Source organism: Carcharodon carcharias, chromosome 3 (assembly GCF_017639515.1).
Source record: "Carcharodon carcharias isolate sCarCar2 chromosome 3, sCarCar2.pri, whole genome shotgun sequence".
NCBI lineage: Eukaryota > Metazoa > Chordata > Chondrichthyes > Lamniformes > Lamnidae > Carcharodon > Carcharodon carcharias.
Genome location: NC_054469.1, coordinates 25,091,009 through 25,112,794, shown reverse-complemented (window position 1 = coordinate 25,112,794; position 21,786 = coordinate 25,091,009). Strand labels below are relative to the sequence as shown.

Genomic DNA, 21,786 nt, shown 5'->3' with positions numbered 1-21,786 from the left:
ACTATGCAAGCATCAGTGCTATCAAATAAACACAGGAGGCAGTGGAATGAATGAAGCAAGAAGAACATGGGTGGCCATATCTCCAAATAGGCTGCTGACAAGTACCACCTGTTGTAGGAAAGTGATCTATTTCCCAAACACCTACGCCTTGAAGGAAAAGCTAATTTTGTTCTCCATAATTTTTCTTGCCACTCTTCTTGTGGTGTTCAAGACCTGATCTAAATTTGTCACTTTCAGTATGCTGTTACTTATTTCTCTACCTTTTAACTGTGTGGAAACTTGCACTATAGTGAAGAATTTCCACTGGGTTTTCCTGATATCCTGCAATAAACTTAGCAGAAAGCTTGGAGCTAAGTTGTTCCTGGTTGGTTTTAGCTATATCCAGCATTATACTGGTGTGGGGTGGTACAATTCTGCAAAATCATGGAACAGTACAAAACAGCATTCAGTCCATGATGTCTGCACCAGCTATTTTAAAAAGCAACCTAGTGACCATAATATGATAGAATTTACCCTGCAATTTAAGAGGAAAAAGCTGGAATCAGATGTAACAGTATTACAGTTGAATAAAGTCAACTACAGAGGCATGAGGGAGGAGCTGGCCAGAATTGACTGGGAGATGAGCCTAGGAGGAAAGTCAGTGGAACAGCAATGGCAGGAGTTGCTGGGAGTAATTTGGAAGACACAGCAAAAATTCATCCCTAGGAAGAAGAAGCATACTAAAGGGAGAACGAGGCAACTGGCTGACAAGGGAAGTCAGGGGCAGCATAAAAGCTAAAGAGAAAGCATACAATGCGGCGAAGAGCAGTGGGAAACCAGGGGATTGGGAAGCCTACAAAGACCAACTAAAAAAGAAATAAGGAGGGAGAAGATTAAATATGAGGGTAAACTAGCCAGTAATATAAAAGAAGATTGCAAGAGTTTTTTAGATATATAAAGGTAAGAGAGAGGAAAAAGTGGACATTGGGCCGCTGGAAAATGATGCTGGTGAAGTAGTAGTGGGGAACAAAGAAATGTTGGAGGAACTGAATAGGTACTTTGTGTCAGTCTTCATGGTGGAAGACACGAGTAACATCCCCAAAGTTCAAGAGAGTCAGGGAGCAGAGGTGAGTATGGTGGCTATTACCAAGGAGAAGGTGCTAGGAGAACTGAAAGGTCTGAAGGTGGATACATCACCTGGACCAGATGGATTACACCCCAAAGTTCTGAAGGAGATAGCCGAAGAAATAGTGGAGGCGTTAGTGGTGATCTTTCAGGAATCACTGGAGTCAGGGAGGATCCCAAAGAACTGGAAAATCGCTAATGTAACCCCCCTGTTTAAGAAGGGAGTGAGGCAAAAGACGAGAAATTACAGGCCAATTAGCCTGACCTCAGTCATTGATAAGATTTTAGAGTCCATTATTAAGGATGAGATTTCAGAATACTTAGAAGTGCCTGGTAAAATAGGGCAAAGTCAGCATGGTTTCATCAAGGGGAGGTCATGCCTGACAAATCTGATAGAATCCTTTGAGGAGGTAACGAGTAGGTTAGACAAAGAAGAGCCAATGGATGTTATCTAGTTGGACTTCCAGAAGGTCTTTGACAAGGTGCCGCACAGGAGGCTGCTCAGTAAGATAAGTGCCCATGGTGTTAGAGACAAGGTACTAGCATGGATAGAAGATTAGCTGTCTGGCAGGAGGCAGAGAGTGGGGATAAGGGGGTCCTTCTAAGGTGGCGGCTGTTGACTAGTGGAGTTCCGCAGGGGTCAGTGTTGGGACCACAACTTTTCACTTTATACATTAATGATCTAGATGAAGGAACTGAGGGCATCCTGGCTAAGTTTGCAGATGATACAACGATAGATGGAGGGACAGGTAGTATTGAGGAGGTGGGGAGGCTGCAGAAGGATTTGGACAGGTTAGGAGAATGGGCAAAGAAGTGGCAGATGGAATACAACATGGGGAAGTGTGAGGTTGTGCACTTTGGTAGGAAGAATAAAGGCATAGACTATTTTCTAAATGGGGAGAGAATTCAGAAATCTGGAGTGCAAAGGGACTTGGGAGTCCTAGTCCAGGATTCTCTTAAGGTTAACTTGCAGGTTGAGTCGGTAGTTAGGAAGGCAAATGCAATGTTGGCATTTATTTCGAGAGGACTTAAATATAAAAGCAGGGATGTGCTGCCGAGGCTTTATAAGGCTCTGGTCAGTCCACATTTAGAATATTGTGAGCAATTTTGGGCCCCGTATCTCAGGAAGAATGTTCTGGCCCTGGAGAGGGTCCAGAGGAGGTTCACAAGAACGATCCCAGGAATGAAAGGATTAACATATGAGGAACATTTGAGGACTCTGGGTCTATACTCGATGGAGTTTAGAAGGATGAGGGGGGATCTGATTAAAACTTACAGAGTACTGAAAGGCCTGGATAGAGTGGACGTGGGGAAGATGTTTCCATTAGTAGGAGAGACCAGGACCTGAGGGCAAAACCTCAGAGTACAGGGAAGACCTTTTAGAACAGAGATGAGGAGAAACTTATTTAGCCAGACAGTGGTGAATCTATGGAATTCATTACCACAGAAGGCTGTGGAGGCCAGGTCATTGAGTGTATTTAAGACCAAGATAGATAGGTTCTTGAATGGTAAGGGGATCAAGAGTTACGGGAAGGCGGGAGAATGGGGTTGAGAAACTTATCAGCCATGATTGAATGGAGGAGCAAACTGGATGGGCCGAATGGCCTAATTTCTTCTCCTATGTCTTATGGTCTTATAGTTAGTCCCACTCTTCCTCCATATCCCGACAATTATTTATCTTCTATTATAAAACCAGGAGAACCTCACAGAAATTCATGCCCTTTTATTTTGAGATGTATAACTGAGGAAAACTGGTTACACCACCGCGTAATCAGAGAATTTTTACCAAAGTGTAACATAGTGTTTTCTTTCCATTGTAGATCGTGTTACACTGAGCACCATGTGGTGGAGTTGCTCACACAAATGCTCAGTGCTGTTGAATATCTCCATCTCAATCATACTCTCCACCTTGATCTGAAATCAGAGAATATGATCGTTGTGGAGCATAATGTATTGAAGCTGCTGGATTTCGGCAATGCTGAGATTCTCATTCCTGGCCGTCCTGTGCTGGTGGAAAAGTGCAGAGACTTTGTAGAGAATATGGGTGAGTCTTGGTTTTATTTTATTTGACAGTTGGAAAGAAACACATACATTTATATGGCGCCTCAGGAACTCCCAAAGCGCATTACAGTCAGTGAAGTGTAGTCACTAAACAAAAGGCAGCACACTGCGGATGCTGGAAATCTGAAACAAAAGCAGAAATGCTGGAAACACTCAGCAGATCAAGCAGCACCCGTGGAGAGAGAAACAGAGCCAATGCTTCAGGTCAATGACCCTTCATCAGAACATAAGAAAATCAGAAGCGTGTTACGACCAGGTGAGGAGGGGTTGAATGGCTCCCCTCTTTGATCTTCATTTTTTGATCACAACAGTTTTTTTGGTTTGAAAATGATATATTTCACAAATCAGTGAGTACTTAACTGTTTACGTGCTCTGATTATAAAAGAACCAATAGGACAGGTTTTCCTGAGTTTAATTTTAAAAAAGTTAATGTTATTATACTTAAACCGATCTAAGTAAAATAATAAAATATGCACCAACTTTTGCACATGCACACACTCAAAGTCAACACACATACATACATATAGTTTACTGAGTGGGGAAGGATAGGTTAGCCAAATTAGAGTCCATAAAAAAAGGTAAAAGAGTATATAGTCTGTAGTTGGTGACTCTGCTGGTTTCAGGCTCAATTCAATGGTCTCGATGCTTCTGATTTAAAGACATAGATGATTGTGTTGCTTATTCTTTAGGAGACGATAGTACCTGTTTGGATTCTTTAAAGAAATCTCTGTATGCCACAGGGCATTCCTGGATGATCACAGTCAGCAAACAGGGCTCAAAGCTTACAAGGTGTGTTGGAGAGAAAGAGGTAGGAGGGACCCCACTTAGGTCTTCTCCCTAAGCTGCTTGTCCTTAGTTTGGCTGAGAAAACATGTGCTTAAAACATACAAAGGGTTGGCTTGTCGCATGATCTTCCTTCTCCAATTGCCAGGGTATTCAAAAAAAGACATTGCCCATATGTTCCAAAGGTGACTTGATTAGCTCATGTCTGGAAGCTAACTAAGCCAGGGTCCCAATTTCTAAGCGATTAGTCTTAAATGCTGTCTCCAACATTTGAATGCCTCAGGTGATTGCCATAGATGCCTTGCTAATGAGACAGGAGATGTGAGTCCTTCACATTCCCCTGAATTGTTCTCATTGTTCTTGATGGATTTTGCAGACAGATGGACGCCATTCCAATGAGTTGGAATATGGAAAGCATAATAATGAAGATTGAAGTTAGCCATCTTGGGCTGTCACTTTAATCTCTTGCGTTTTTAAAAAGTATGTTTTTAAAAGTTTAATTCAGGTCTCCAGCCAGTGAATTAGAAATCATTATTTGGCATAAAGCACATCTTCATGACAGTTGTCACTGTTCTAATTAGGGAATGCTCAGCCAGTTTCTGCACAGCAAGGTTCCACAAATAGCAGAATGGGAATGATCAGAAAATCTTTTTTATGTTGATGTTATTTGAGGAATAAATATTACTCAGGACACCAGGTAGAACTTCCCTCTTCAATATAGGTTTTAGGATCTTTTACATCTACCTCAAAATGTTAGACATGGCCTGAATTTAACTACTTATCTGAAATGAAACACTTATTTCACTCCTGAATGGCCTAATTGTAATTTTAACACATACCCCTCTTGTTCTGGATATCCCCACAATAAGAATCACTAGCTCTGTATCTACCACATTCAATTCCTTTAATATTTTAAAAACCAATTAGATCCCTCTCAACTAAACTAAAGAAAATGCAAGAAAAGTATATGTGACCTGTTGTCACAATTTAATCCTTTGCTGTGTGACACTACCACCATGCTAAATGGGATAGAATCACAGGCAGAAGAGGCCCTTCGGCCCATCAAGTCTGCACCGACACGCGAGAAACAATAGGCTAATGGAATGTTGTCATTTGTTGTGAGCTGAATCGAATATAATATAAAAGCAGAGATGTTTTGCTGCAGTTGTACAAGGTGAAGACTTCTGGAGTGTTGTGTACGGTTTTGGCCTCCTTATTTAAGGAAGGATATAAATGCGTTAGAAGCAGTTTGGAGAAGGTTCACTCGACTGATACCTGGGATGGCGGATTTATCTTAAGAGGAAAGGTTGGAAAGGCTGGGCCTGTATCCATTAGATTTTAGAATAATAAGAGGTGATCTTATTGAAACATATAAGATCCTGAGGGTCCTTGACAGGGGTGCTGAAATTATGTTTCCCCTTGTAGGAGAAATGAGAACTAGGGGACACAGTTTAAAAATAAGGGTCTCTCATTTAAGATGGAGATGGGAGGAAATCTTTTTACTCAGAGGGCCGTGAGCCTTTGGAGCTCTCTTCCCCAGAAAGTGGTGGAGGCAGGGTCATTGAATATTTTTAAAGCAGAAGTAGATTGACTCCCTTGTCAGTCAAGAATCTAAGTTTATTGGGGGTAGGCAGAATTGGAGTTGAGGCCACAATCAGTTCAGCCGTGATCTTATTGAATGGCAGAGGGGCTCAGTAGCCTACTGATGCTCCTAATTTGCATGCTCGCATAGATTTCAAACAGATCTAGCAACTCAAAACTGGGCGTTCAGGAGGCACTGTGGACTATCAGCATCAGCAGAATTGTACATGACCACAATCTGTTACCTCACGGCCAGGCATATCCCCCACGCTACCATTACCATCAAGATGGGGGATCAACACCGATTCAATGGAGAGTGCAAGATGGCATGCCAGGAGCAGCACAAGGCATAGCTAAATATGAGGTGTCAACCTGGTGAAGCTTCAACATGAGACTACCTGCATGCTAAACAGTGTAAGCAGCATGCAATAAACAGAGCTAAGCATTCCCATAACCAACGTTGCAGGTCTAAGCTCTGCAGGTCCTTCCACATCCAGTCATGAATAGTGCTGTACAATTAAATAACTAACTGGAGGATGTGGCTATACAAATATCCCCATCCTCAATGATGGGGGAGCCCAGCATATCAGTGCAAAAGACAAGGCTGAAGCATTTGCAACCATCCTCATTCAGCCAGAAATGCAAAGTGGATGATCCATCTCGGCCTCTTCCTGAGGTACCCATCATCACAGATGCCATTCTTCAGCCAATTCAATTCACTCCACATGATATCAAGAAATGGCTGAAGGCCCTGACAACATTCTGGCAATAGTACTGAAGAGTTGCTCCAGAATTAACAGTACCCCTAGCCAAGAGTCAAACCCCTGGAACTCCCTCTCTAACAGCACTGTGGGTGTACCTACACCACAGGGACTGCAATGGTTCAAGAAGGCAGCTCACCACCACCTTCTCAAGGGCAATTAGGGATGGGCACTAAATGCTGGCCCAGCCAGCGACACCCATTTCCAGAAAATGAATAACAAAAAGCTGTTCCAGTACAGCTACAACACTGGCATCTACCTGGCAATGTGGGAAATCGTCCGAGTGCATCCTGTCCTCAAAAAGCAGGACAAATTCAACCTAGCCAATTACTGTCCTATTATTCTACTCTCAATGGAAGGTGTCATTGACGATGTTATCAAGCAGCACCTACTCAGCAATAACCTGCTCACTGACTCTCAGCTTGAGTTCCGCCAGGGCTACTCAACTCCTCACCTCATTACAGCCTTTGTCCAAACATGGACAAAGCAGTTGAACTTATGGGCCTGAATTTTGCGCTCGTTGGGCACGTGTGATCAGTGGGCCTGGGAGCGGACTGGAAAGGGGCCCCCGTCCATAATTTCATGCTGGCTGGTCAATTAACAACTGGTCAGTGTGAAACGTGACCTGAAAAAGGTCACTGCCAGTGGGGGCGGGAAGAGGGTGGACACTGCGGGTACTGGTGAGCTCTTCCACTGAGCTCCCTGAAGACAGACAGCCGCCTCGTGGCTGCAGACCTCCAAATAATAAAAGAGAGCACAAAAATGCTGTAAAATATATCCATGCAGCACAATCAAGCACCTGAAAGCATACCTCATAAAAATGCTGTCCCCAGATATTTCTATTTATTTTATATCCTAATGGAAATTTCATCCCGCCTTTGGTTGAAGAAATTATTAAAATGTGAATTCCACCCATCTGTTTTGCCAAAGAGCTAAAAATCGCACGGGCAACATAAATTCAGAGTCAATAGGCTTTATAATGACCTTAATTGGCCCTTTAATTGTCAGCAAGCGCTGCTCCAACTCCTGCCCACGTGCGCGAACCTCAATATTGCACGCGTGCATGTTGCCGTTGGTATGCACGCCCAATGTCTTCTCGCACAATTTTATGTGCGACCTCAGAACGCAAGATTCAGGCCACGAGTTGAGAGTGACTGCCCTTGACATCAAGACAGCCTTATGACCAAGTGTGACATCAAGGAACCCTAGCAAAACTGGAGCCGATGGGAATGAGGGGGAAAACTCTCCACTGATGGAGCCATACCTAGCACAAAGGAAAATGGTTGTGGTTGTTGGAAGTCAATCATCTCAGTCCCGGGACATCGCTGCAGGAGTTGCTTAGGGTAGTGTCCTAGGACCATTTTCAGCTGCTTCATTAGTGACCTTCCCTCCATCATAAGGACAGAAGTTCATTAATGAGCACTATTCATGACTCCTCAGATATTGAAGCTGCCCGTGTCCATATGTAACAAGACCTGGACAACATTCACTCCCTCCACCACCGACGCACAGTAGCAGCAGTGTGTACCATCTACAAGATGCACTGCAGGAATTCACCAAGGCTCATTTGACAGCACCTTCCAAACCCACGACCACCACCATCTAGAAGGACAAGGGCAGCAGATAGATGGGAACACCACCACCTAGAAATTCTCCGCCAAGTCGCTTACCATCCTGACCTGGAAATATATCACCATTCCTTCACTGTCGCTGGGTCAAAATCCTGGAACTCCCTCCCTAACAGCACTGTGGGTGTACCTACATCACATGGATTGTAGCAGTTCAAGAAGGCAGCTTACCACCACCTTCTCAAGAGCAACTAGAGATGGGCAATAAATGCTGGCCCAGCCAGCAAAACCCACATCCCATGAATGAATAAAAAAAACATTCAGGCTTGGGATGGTAAGTGGCACGTTACATTTACCACACAAGTGCCAGGCAATGACCACCCCCCTTTGACATAAAATGGCATTACCATCACTGAATCCCAACACTGGCATCTACCTGGCAATGGGAAATTGCCCAGGTATGTCCTGTCCACAAAAAGTAGGACAAATCCAACAAATCTAACCCAGCCAGTTAACACCCCATTACTCTCAATCATCAGCAAAGTGATGGAAGGTGTTGTTGATGTGCTATCAACATCCTGGGAGTTACCATTGACCAGGAACTGAACTGGACTAGCCATATATAAATACTGTGGCTACAAGAGAAGGTCAAAAGCTGGGAATTCTGCAGAGTAACTCACATCCTGACTCACCAAAGCCTGTCCACAAGGCACAAGTCATAAGTCATGTGTGTGATGGAATACTCTCCACTTGCCTGGATGAGTGCAGCTCCAACAAGACTCAAGAAGTTTGACACCATCCAGGATGAAGCAGCTTTTCCAGCACTATCAACATTCACTGCCTCCATGTCTGTGACAGCAGTGAGTACCACACTACAGGATGCACTGCAGCAACTCACCAAGGTGCCTTTGGCAGCACCTTCCAAACCTATGATCTCTACCACCAAGGAGGATAAGGGCAGCGGATGCATGGGAACATAGGAAAAGGAGAAGTCCATTCAGTCTGTCGAGCCTGCTCTGCCATTCAATACGATCATGTCCGAGCGAACACTTTTACCCTTTTACCCACACTATCCCCATAACCCTTTATGTTATTGTTAATCAGAAATCTACCAATCTCTACCTTAAACATACTAAGTGACTCAGCTTCCACGGCCTTCTGGGGTAGAGAATTCCAAAGATTCACAACCCCCTGAGTAAAGACATTTTTCCTCATCTCGGTCCTAAGTGGCTTCCCCCTTATTTTGAAGTTGTGTCCTCTGGTTCTAGACTCCCCAACCAGGGGAAATATCTTACCTGCATCTGCCCTGTCTATTTCTTTAAGTATTTTGTAGGTTTCGATGAGATCATGTCTCTTTCTTCAAGACTCTAGAGAATACAGGCCCAGTTTCCTCAGTCTCTCTTCGTAAGACAGTCCAGCCAGCCCCAGAACAAGTCTGGTGAACCTTCATTGCACTCCCTCTATGGCAATAATATCCTTTCTGAGATAAGGGGACCAAAACTGCACACACAACTCCAGGTGAGGTCTAACCAAGCTTCTATCCAATTGAAGCAAGACTTCATTGCTCCTATACTCAAATCCTCTTGCAATAAAGACTAACATTCTATTGGCTTTCCTAATAGCTTGTTGCACCTGCATGTTCGCCTTCAGTGACTTATGGACAAGGACACCCATTATCTCTTTGTACATCTACACTTTCTAATCTCTTACTATTTAGGAAATACCGTGCATATCTGCTCCTACTACCAATCTCATGTTTTTCCACATTAAGTTTCATCTGCCTTGTTCTTGCACACTAAGTCTGTCTAAATCCTCCTGTAGCCACTTTACACCTTCCTCACAACACACATTCCCGCCTAACCTTGTATCATCCATGGACTTGGAAATATTACATTTGATCCCCACATCTAAATCATTGATATATATTGTGAACAGCTGGGGCTCAAGTACTGATCCTTGCGGATCATAGCCTGCCAATCAAGAATGACCTTTTATTCCTACTCTCTGTTTTCTGCCTGTTAGCCAATCCTTAATCCATACCAGTATATTGCTTCCTATCCCATGTGCTTTTACTTTGCTAATCAACCTCCTGTAGGGGACTTTATCAAAAGCCATCTAAAAATCCAAGTATACTACGTCCATCAACTCTCCTTTATCAATTTTGTTAGTAACATCCTCAAAAATCTCCAACAAGTCCGTCAAACATGATTTCCCATTCGCAAATCTATGCTGACTATGCCAAATCAGATCATGATTATCCAAGTATCCATTTATCACATCCTTTATAATAGATTTTAGCATTCTAGCTACTACTGATGTAAGACTAACACGCCTGTAGTTCCCTGTTTTCTCTCTTCCCTCCCTTCTTAAATAGTGGGGTAACATTTGCTACCCTCCAATCTTCAGGAATCATTCCAGAATCTATAGAATTTTGGAAAATGATCACCAATGTATCCACTATCTCTATAGCAACCTCTTTCAACATTCTGGGGTGCAGAATATCAGGTCCTGGGGACTTAACAAATTCAGCCCCATTAATTTCTCCAAAACAACCTTCTTACTTAAACAAATTTCCTTTAACTTCTTATTCTCCCTAGCCCTTTGGATCTCTCAATCTGAGAGATTTCTGTATCTTCCTCAGTGAAAACAGAAACAAAGTAATCATTTAGCTTCTCTGCCATTTCTATATTCCCCATTAGGAATTCTCCTGGCTTTGCCTGCAAAGGACCTACTTTTGTCTTAGCCAAACATTTCCTTTTTACATACCTATAGCAGCTTTTACAGTCCATTTTTATGTTTTTTGCTAGATTGAATTCATATTCTATTTTCCCTTTCTTTACCAGTTTCTTGATCTTCCTTTGCTGTATTCCAAAAACCTCCCAATCCTCAGGTTTACTATTACTTCTGGCAACTTTATAAGCTTTTTCTTTTAATCTTATACAATCTTTAACTTCCTTTGTCAGCCATGGTCGACTGACTTTTTTGGTTTTTTGCATTGTGAAGGAATGTATAGGCGCTGTAAACTATGTAGTAGTTCTTTGAAGACTATCCATTGTACAGTCATACCTTTTAATATGTTTTCCCAATCCACCTCAGCCAATTTGTCCCTCATCCCTTCATAGTTTCCTTTATTCACCTTTATTCATATTGTGGTCACTCATCACTAAAGGTGTCCCCCGCAGGTCTGGCTGTCTCTACTCCTGGAAAGCGAGTGAAGGCCCCGGGCCTCGCCCTCTATTTATCCACTGTCTGAGTAGAGGTGTCCCTTGCGGGTCTGGTTATCTTCGCTCCCAGAAGGTGAGCCTGGAAATTCCCCTCCAAGCCACACACCATCCTGACTTGGAACTATATCATCGTTCCTTCACTTGTCGCTGGGTCAAAATACTGGAACTCCCTTCCTAACAGCACTGTGGGTGTACCTACACCACATGGACAGCAGTGGTTCAAAAGCAGCTCACCACCACCTTCTCAAGGGCAATTAGTGATGGACAATAAATGCTGGCCTAGCCAGTGATGCCCACATCCTGTTAAAGAATTTTTAAAATCCCAGTTTCATTCTGATATATTTACCTATAAATGTAAGTACATGGTTTAGTTGATTACTCCTGGTTTTGCTTGCTGTAAATCCGTTTATTAGGGAAAATGAGCATTAAGTCGTGAAACTCGCAGTGTATTATTCTGCTGCTAATTGGAACAATTTGTAGCTGTGGCTTGTCCGTTAAAGAAACACACATTCTGATTCAATTACACAATGCCTATCTCTCTCTAGATTGCCACTGCTTGTAAATTCGTGGCTCCTATGCAAGGTCAGAGACATGCCTGGCATAAATGGGAGAAAGTGGTTTTAAAAGGCCATATGGGATCCTGGGCATTATAATTCAAGGCACAGAGTGTAAAAGGAATTTATAATGAACCTTTATAAACTTTGGCCTCAACTGGAGTATTGTGTCTAGTCCTGAGCACCCTGCTTTAAGAAGGATGTGAAAGCTTTCGAGAAGGTGTGAAAGAGACTTATGAGAATGGTTCCGGGGATGAGGGACTTCATGGATAGATTAGAGAAGCTGGATTTGTTCTCTGTAGGTTAAAAGGGGATTTGAAGTGTCAACACCATGAGGAGTCTAGACAGAGTATTTAGAGATAACTTGTTCCCATTAGTGGAAAGATCAAGAACTACAGGACACCAATTCAAGGTTGGCAAGAACCAAAGATAACATGAGGAAAAACGTCTTTACACATCAAGTGGCTAGGTTCTGGAATGCACAGTCTCAGAGTGCGATGGGGGCAGATTCCTTTCCCTCCCAAAAAGGAATCTGATAGCACCTGAAGGGAAAACAAACTTGCAGGGCTATGGGGAAAGGGTGGGGGAGAGGGACTTTCTAAATTGCTCTTGCAGAGAGCCAGCGTGGAGCCAAGTGCCCTTCTGTGGCATAACCATTTTTTGATTGTATGCTTTTAAGATTAATTTCCACCTGTAATAAAGTGTCACACCTTGAAGCACAGCATCCAAAATATGTCACACTTGTGCTAAACATCATGGCCTGAATTTTACCCTTGGCAGGTGCGCGTGAACGGCGGGCCCAGGACTGGTCGGGAAACAGGTCTCCAACCACGATCGGCCCATGACCGTGATTTCACGATGGTTGGCCAATTAAGGCCTGCCCAGCGTGAAATGCATCTTCCCAGTGTTCAGGAAGGGCCAGCAGGTATTTAATAACGGCACAGGTAGCCCCTTGAAGGCTGCCAGGAAAGAACATATCTTCTGCATTCTGGAGAGTGAAGCTATGGCTTAAATAGCAGCTAGAGATGCCAGGCAGGAGGGGAGGTTGGATGGGCACTCAGCTCCCCCCTGGTTTTCAACGAGTGTTTCACAGTGCTCCTGGAGGAGATGGCTACAGGAGGGGCACCCTCGTCCCCAGAGATGGAAGGAAGAGGCCACTGCACCAGACAAAGAAAGCTTGGGAGGAGGTGGCAGCTGAAGTTAGCAGCCACGATGTTATGCAGTGCACATTAGTGCCATGTCGCAAAAGGTTCAAATACCTGCTGCGCTCAGGAAAGGTGAGTCCCATGTTGGTATGGAACAGTGTAGTGAAATGTTAAGGGCTGGCCATCCCCCCTTGGAGTGTGCTATTGGAAATTACTTTAAAATAGAGTTTAGTGGTGTCTGTGCCTGTGTGTGTATGTGTGTGTATTCATTGGATTAAAGCCAGCTGGTCCTGAGGCTTTGATGTATAGAAGGTAAGTAGGTTTGAAATGGTAATTAGATGAACATAGGGAAATAGAAGGTGAGGTGTAAAGGGGGCAATTTGCATTTTTAAATGGACCATTCAAAAGAGCAGGTGAAATATTACACCTAACCAGATGAGGCTCAGAAACAATGGATGGGATTTTCCACATCCACCCACCACCGCGATCTTCTGATCCCACCGCAAGCCACTGGACTTCTGGCTGGGACAGAGCCTCGCCCGCGGCGGGTCCCGCCCACAACAGGGCCAGAAAATCCCGGCCAATGTATTTTTTTTAAGCTTAATAGTAAAGTTAGTCTTATGGAAGGGTTTAATTGTTAGGAGATTTAAAGTTTAAAAAAAAGCCTAGTGATAATGAGAATTTGCATTCAAAGAGGAAAATATGTATAAAGGAAGAGAAGATTGTTGGTAAAAGGAGGAGGGATTCTAAAATCTAAAGCCTCCAGCCTGTAAACCTTAAGTCTGTCTGCAAGGATCCAAAGCTGAAAGAAACTCATTTTGAATGCAACTATCCAGGGTGTGCTTTGCCAGGAGTCTGTTTAAATCTCTGTGTGTTACTGTTACCTTACTAGGGGTATAACTAAAAGTCAGATTAATTAGGAGATTAATATAGTAGTAATCTTGTAGACATATGTATGTGCTTACAATCTTTCTTGCATTAATAAATGTTTAATTTAGTTTTATAAAAAACCTCTTGACACTAGGTGGTCTTATTACTACTGAATTCAAAGCCTGCATCTCGAAACATACAAATTGCACAAATGGGTTATGACAGTTATTTGAACAACTCTGCCATTACCATAAGCTGTGTCATAATAGTGCCAACTGCCAATGATACCGGGGCTGGCCAAAGGGGTGAGCCCTGGCTGCTTGAACTGAGTGCCTTGCTTGGACGACTCGGATGCAAGGTGTTCCTCAAGTGAGGTTGGCCAGGCTGCAATGGTGCTGCAGGTAGAGAGTGGACTAATCAATGCACTTCTGTTCTTTCAGGAGAAGACCAGCAATAACAACATTGAGGGGTCACGGACAGGCGGAGGCCCCCCCTGTCCTAATATTGACCAGATTTGAGCAGGACACCTTGGAACTGGAGAGGCACCATGCACCTCATTCAGCTGGTCATGGAGAGTCTGAGGTGTCAGATGAAGGTAAGAGTGCAGTGCACAGAGGTGAGAGTTTTGGATGGTACAGACATTCTTCTGTGGTCTCTTCCTTGATGGGAGCCTCACAACTCCCCATTGATCACTGAAACACAATGGCACTATGATGCAGATCTCCATTGTCTCACCAGGGTGCCTGGCAGACACAGTGACAGTGTGATGACGTAAACTAATGACATGTTGTTGTTCTCCCTTAGATTCACCTGCAATCCTGTTTGCAAGAACCCGAAGAGCCACACCTGTGCCATAGAATCATCGGGCTTCAGCTGCACTTGTGTCATACCCGCTCTCTGAACCAGGCACCAGTGCAGATACCAGCACCTCAGTGGGAGTTAGATCTTCAGCTAGAATGTCGGTGCACAGCGGTGAGGGCGCTTCACACTCGCTTGAGGTGCAGGCGGAGGCAGAGAGTGCCCAGGGCGCCGGCAGTCGGAAGACTGCTGGAGACCAAGACAATGCTGAGTCGAAGGCAGACGATGAGCCTCCGGAGTCGTCCATTAGGCGGCAGATGCTGGATGTGCAGTAGGATGTGCGGGAAGATCTGGTGGACATCCATGAGTGTATGCGTGCCATGGTCTCTGTTATGGAGGAGTCCATGTGGAGCATTAGCACTGCGTTGATCCTCATGGCTGAGTGCACTGCCTCCTCCATTGAGAGACTGGCGACTCTCATGGAGAGGCAGCTCCAGGGACAGAATCAATGGGCCACTGGGGTTGCACTCAGACCTGCAAGCCCTCACACAGACACTGACCTCAGGTGGTCAGTGTGGGAGATGGACGAGGCACCCAATATCCCAGCTAGGTGCCCATCCATCAATGGCGAGCAGGGAGGTCCAGAGTGACCTCACATTGTCGCATGAGCTGTCTGTTGTCTCTGTGGGCTCCTCTCAGGGTGCTCTGGATGACGGCAGAAGCTGCTCCGCCCCTCTGCCAGTCACCACGGCATCTGATGAGGCTGCAATGTCTAGGGAGATGCCAGCCATGGCAATGGCTGCTCCCTCCAAGGCGGGGCCAGCAGAGGCTCCACTGGCCAGAGGACAACCACCAAGGTCATCAAGGCCAACAAGACAAAGTCAGAGGCTGCCTCTAATGCCACTGCCAGAGAGGGTGGCACCAAGACACAGCACTCACAAATTTAAGTTTAGCGCACCATGAGCACAAGAGGAACTGGTCATGGGTGATCTTCTGTTCTGTAATGTTTTGTTTATATGTTTACTGGTATGGAAATGAACACTAGAGATAGTAATGTTACTTTGTTTTGATTGTGAAAATTACATAAATTTTGTTTTTGTTGTAATGGCCTGGATGTAGGGGAACCCAGCAATCGCTGCAAAGCCTCTGGCTCGCTCAGCATGGCTGACCTCATCCGTACGGAAATGAATAAATATCATTACCTGCCTGAACAGAGCTTCTGTCATCAACTTGACACAAGTATGGACAGCTGATTGGGAGACTCCACAAAGATCCCCCACTGACCCGTGGAAAGAGCCAGAGGCATAGAAGTTGAGGGTCACTGTGATTTTCAGAGTTATTGGCATGGGATGTCCACCCACACAGTTGGAGGTGATCTCAAGCCCAATCATATGACAAATTGAGGTCACGGTCTCTCTTCGGCATTGCACCTCAGACATAATGAGGTAGTAGCAACGCTGCCTGTAAATTCAGGCAGCAGGATAGTGGCATCTTCTATGGCCCCTTTCGCCTTGGACTACCTGCTGGCCCTGTGCCCCTTCTGCCTGTACCTCTCCTTCCATAGGTCACTCCCCTGGAAGCTGCATTGGAACACTGGCCTCCTCTCCCTTCTGCCCCTCCCTCCTCAGAGGAGATGCCTCCAGTGGAGAGCACAACCCCCATTACCAGGGTTACAGAAGGCTGTCTGATACCTGGAAGGGTCCACACGGTCAAAATTCTCCTTGAAGACACCAATGAGTCCTGAAATGAAGCCTAAAAATGCTAAGAATGAAGCTCAGAACTGAGATGAAGCTGCCAAGTTCAAATAATCAACCAGCAGCAAACTATCTCCTAAACTCCTCATTACTCACACTGGCAACGCTGCTGACCCATTTTATCTCATACTTGAATGAGCTTTTGCAAAAAGCGGGCTGCCTGCCTGCCCCTTTTGCCCGTGCAACAAGTGCAAAATCACACAGGCAACGTAAAATCTGGATCAGTTGGCTTTTTAATGGCCTTAAGTGGCCTTTTAATTGATGGCGGAAGTGGCTCCAACACCCGCACGCGTCTGCCGACCTGAAGATCGCGAGCGGGATGACATCGGGACACTTACCGACATGTTCTCGCGCTATTTTACACCTGATCAGGTCGGGCGCGCACCTGCCCGTGAAGCATAAAATTCTGCCCCATGCCCCCCACCACTGCCTCACCCTTGCCGTCCCTACTGTCTCAGGCCCACCCCATTTCTGCTTCACAACCTTTGGGAGGTTCTTTCAGTCTCAGCCAATGACAGAGATTTACTTCTCAGAACTGTAGCACAATGTTTTAAGCACCTGCCCAAGCACACTTTATCGCCAGAGCTGCCAGAACAGCTCATTTCCAGAGCACTGATCCTGTGCTTCAAATAGGCTGTTTTGACTGACAAAAAGGACATTTTACAGATTTTAAGGAAAAAAGTTGGAAAAATGGATCTAAGTTGCATCTCCTTGCACCCCTCCAGTGTCCTATTCCCTATCCAGAGCACGAGGCATTTGGAAGAGACGTTCTCAAATAGAACTTCCATTTTTTGATGTCCTGAGGTTTTTGTTAAAATACTGGTTTAAAGGTTGGTAATGCATTGCACATGGCAGCTTTGGGGCATAGATCCAGTTTTATTTGCCTTTTTAAATTATGTGAGTGGGGATTAATGACTTAATGCCAATTTGAATAGTGATATAATTGATCCTTTTTTAAATAGATTTTCCATATATACATATAAAAAGATCTTATAATACTACAGTTTACAAAGTAAATCTTCCTTTTTTCAGCTCCAGAAATCCTTGAAGGGAAGGCAGTTGTTCCAGAGACGGATATCTGGGCAGTTGGCGTGCTGACATTTACAATGTGAGTTTGCTGCATTTATATCTCTGACTTTACTTATTCCTACAAGATTTAGTTATCTGTACAATCTGCCTGCCCTCACTCAATTCCCATTTGTAAAGGAAAAAGAACTTGCAACCCATCGCCACTGTCTTTAGATCCCACCATTCTACACTGTAGATCATTTGTGAGCTGATCATAAAAGTTATTAGATGGTTTTAATAGCCCAACTAGTTCACCAATTTTCAGGGCTGGAAAGCTGTGTCTCTAATTAATGACTCTCAATTGAAAGTCAGAACATCATCAAGAAGCTACATTACCAACTTCTCAGGGCTACTAAAGATGGATAGTTCGCCAACATCCTAAAAAATAAAACAAAAAACCATCTGTGTCAAGTTAGCCCATCACAGCTTGTTCATCCTTCAAGGTGAAGATGCCCATGTTCATCGTCCAGGGTGTTTTGTATGGCTCTAGTGGGTACGTGGGTGACAGAAGGTTCTCCTTCAAATAGGAAAGATACTGCAGACAATTGAGTTTTGGACAAGTTGCTGGCTCAAGATTTTCTCTCTTTGTGTTTTCTCTCTGCATCTGATATGTGCTTGATTTCAAAGGAGGCCCCACTATTTTTCTACAATCTGGTTGCACCAGGCACAAGTATTCTGGGTGAGCTTCTCCCAGGACTCAAAGTCAATATCAGAACTTCTAAGCAAAGCCTTCATTGTGCCCTTATAGCACTTCCTCTGACTGCCGTTGAAGCGGTACAGCACAGGGACATTACACATGATCTCAGCAGCCCTGAACAAACAAGCATGAAAAGAAATCAGCCAGAGTTCTGGCCCTGATGATTCTGCACCGACTTCTTCTGGAAGTATACATGTGCAGACACAATGAGAAGACAGAATTGACTCAGCTGTCACAGCCCACGTGGACTAATTATCATTTTCTGGAATCTGACATGGCAAATCACCATTTAAATGAAGTAGTGGACACCTCTCATCATGTGTGGGAGAAGGGAGTAATTTAAGAGAATTTTTTTTTCTTTATTCTTTCATGGGATGTGGGCATCACTGGCAAGGCCAGCATTTGTTGCCCATCCCTAATTGCCCTTGAATTGAGTGGCTTGCTAGACCATTTCAGAGGGCAGTTAAGAATCAACCACATTGCTATGGAGGTAGAGTCATATGTAAGTCAGACTGGGTAAGGATGGCAGATTTCCTTCCCTAAAGGGCAGCAGTGAACCAGATAGGTTTGTATGACAATCGGCAATAGTTTCATGGTCACTATTATTCAGATTAGCTTTATATTCCAGATTTATTAATTGAATTTCAATTCCACCAGCTACCTTGGTGGGATTTGAATCCATGTTTTTTTTTAATTTATTCATGGTATGTAGGTGTTGCTGTCTAGGCCAGCATTTATTGCTCATCCTTAGTTGCCCTTGAGAAGATAGTGGTGAGCTGCCTTCTTGAACTGTTGCAGTCCATGTAATGTAGGTACACCCATGATGCTGTTAGGGAGGTAGTTCCAGAATTTTGACCCAGCAACAGTGAAGGAACGGTGATATATTTCCAAGTCAGGATGGTGTGTGGCTTGGAGGGGAACTTCCAGGTGGTGGTGTTCCCATCTATCTGCTGCCGTTGTCCTAGGTGGTGATAGTTGTGGGTTTGGTAGGTACTGTCTAAGGAGGCTACCCCAGATTACTAGTCCAGTGACATTACCACTACGCCAATGTCTCCTTATCAATTAATTATTAATTAATTATCTCAACAATGCTGCAGGAAAAACCTGCCTGCTAGTTACCAGGGTACATTACAGCTTTGTTAGAACTGAAATACTTAACTCACCACTTCGCACATTCAACTTGGTGTGTTTAACCTTCTGACAATCAACTTCATCAGCTTTGTGCTTTCCTGTCACATCTTATCATTGGTAATCCATTCGAAAATTTCCCTTTAACATTCGCTCATCTGTTTAAAAGGTGTGTTTCTATTCCAGTAAGTTCAGGTTATAGATTTTAATGAGTTGAAGAGTTATTTAGAGGAGGTCAAAATAAATTCTACTGATTTAAGATATTGATCCATTTCCGGTCCTACACTAAGAACTAACAAGAAGATTAAAACATCTCTGGTCATTATGTGTAGTGACCAGAATAAACCTGTTCATACTGACTTCTTCAGTTTAGAACTTCAAGTGAAATCATAAGATTCTTTTCTAGAAGTATTGAGTAGACCACATTTTCAGATGCGCTTGAAATATCACTACATATGGCAACCAGGGGATTTTTTTCAGTACAAATCAGCATAAAGGTAAAAATGCCATGGGCAGGATTTTCCCCCCATCAGGGGGAAGTTGAAGTGCGGGTGCATGGAGGCGTGCTTCCGATTGGCACCCCCAGCTGGGGGCGCGCCACCATTTTACGTGGGTGGACCAATTAAGGCCCACCCAGCGTGACGTCCGCACAGAAGCACTATGTGCTCCCTGTGCTGAGTGCTGCCTCAGGGAGTTCAGCACTGCAATAAAAAAATATTAAAAATAGAAAAAAAAATCCCTGACATGTCCCCTCATGTGACACTGTGATGTGAGTTTGGACATGTCCATTACTTTTTAAAAAACTTTAATTAGATTTTTTAAAACCTACATGAAACCTCATTCCGCCCATGGTTGAGGTTTCATGCTTTTTCTGAAGCCCACCAACCTTAATTACTGCAATGACTCTGTCAATTGCCCCAATTGGCCATTGACAGGTCAGTGGGCGCACAGTTGAATTTGCTGCGCCCCCACCTACCTGAAAATTTAAATGGGGCGCCCGATGTCACCGCATACGTGTCATTTTACGCAGGCCCCACCCCCCATTCGCCAACAGGAAAATCCTGCCCCATATTTCTCCAGCTGTCAGTGAGTTTCTAACCTCAAGGAAATGCACAGAAGCACAGACCAGGTGAGTTCCTAATAGGGAGTGAGAGACTAAATGTCGAGTCACCTCAGGCAGCTTTCGCCGCTGGCTAACAGCTGTTCAGAGCAGCACCTTGGGCAGCAGGACATTTGCTTGTCCTTTTAAGCAATGCACTGGGAAGAGGGAAAACAATGACAAAATAAGAAACTACAAATTGAGTTTATTAAAAGATTGCCAGAAACAGCATTTTCTTTCTTTTTTAGGTTGAGTGCAGATTGTCCATTTAGGTCTGATAAAGATTGTGATAAAGAAAAGAATATAAGGAAAGGAAAAATCAAGCTGGGGAGATGCTATGCTGGCCTTTCGCAAGGGGCAGTTTCCTTTCTGAAGAATACATTATGCCTTAATCCAGGGTGAGTATTCTTCCTGTTTTTCGAGCTTGAATGGTCATTAGAGAAAGGAAAAGGAGAAGACCATTTAGGCCAACAAGCCTGCTCCACCATTCAATATGATATTAGGCTTCAACTCCACTTTCCAGCCCTCTCCCCATATCCTTCGATTCCCTGAGAGTCCAAAAACCTGTCTATCTCAGCCTTAAAAATATTCAGGGATGAAGCATTCACAACCCTCTGTGTAGAGAATTCCGGATTCACAACCCTTTGAGTGAAGAAATTGCTCCTCATGTCAGTGCTGAATGATCAGCCCTGACCCTGAAACTGTGCCCTCTTGTCCTAGATTCTCCAGCCAGAGGAAGCAATGTCTCAGTATCTACTTTGAAACATTCAAGATTAGAAAGCAGCTTGACAGTGAGATTACCTCTCATTCTTCTAAACTCCAGAGAATGTAGGCCCAATTAATCAGCCTCTCAATAGAAGATAAACCTCTCATTCCAGGGACCAGTCTAGTGAACTTGTACAGTACCACCTCCAATATAAGTATATCCTTTCTTAAATATGGAGACCATAATTGCACACAGAATTCCAGGTGTGGTCTCACCAAAGCCCTGCATTATTTTAGCAATACTTGTTTTTTCTTATAATCCTATCTCCTTTCAATAAAGGCCAACTGTCATTTGCTTTCCTAATTGGCCATTGACAGGTCGGTGGGCCAGCAGCTGATTTTGCTGCAGACCTGCCTTCCTGAAAATTTAAATGGAACGGGACGACGTCGGGGGTTCATTTTACGTGTTGGTGAGCAGGCCCCCTGCTTGCCGACAGCAAAGTTCTGCCCCCTGTCTTTGTGATTGTCATGGATCACACTGGTGTCCATTCACGTCCACATGCTACAGCTTCAACACATCACCTGCCCTGCCATCTCTAATGAATTTTATTTAACTAATTAGGATTTCAAGTTATAAAAATCACTCAGCTGTTATCTGTAGTTATGTTAAGTAGCTTTACGAGTTAATCTATAAATTTAATGCAATACTTCTATCTCTCCTGTACCAGTTTAAACTATTGCCCCTGGTTAAAGGAATAAAATCTTAAACTCACCAATCACCTACCTGTTCACCTAATTAATGCTATTCAACATTCACCAGCTACTGGAGGCTGAAAAATGGTATAAAAAGCAGCACCTCCTTCCCCCTCTGTACCAAATTCAAGTC

The 21,786-nt window shown here is 44.0% G+C and overlaps 1 protein-coding gene across 1 annotated transcript in view; it reads left to right on the top strand.

The window, feature by feature from the left end:
- LOC121275978 overlaps nucleotides 1-21,786 on the top strand; it is an 83,543-nt gene that overhangs the window by 60,272 nt on the left and 1,485 nt on the right. Inside the window, exons 14-16 of the mRNA XM_041183922.1 lie at nucleotides 2,925-3,148; nucleotides 17,236-17,311; nucleotides 20,444-20,593. Of these exons, the coding sequence (XP_041039856.1) occupies nucleotides 2,925-3,148; nucleotides 17,236-17,311; nucleotides 20,444-20,593 (450 nt within the window). The remainder of the gene's footprint in view (nucleotides 1-2,924; nucleotides 3,149-17,235; nucleotides 17,312-20,443; nucleotides 20,594-21,786) is intronic.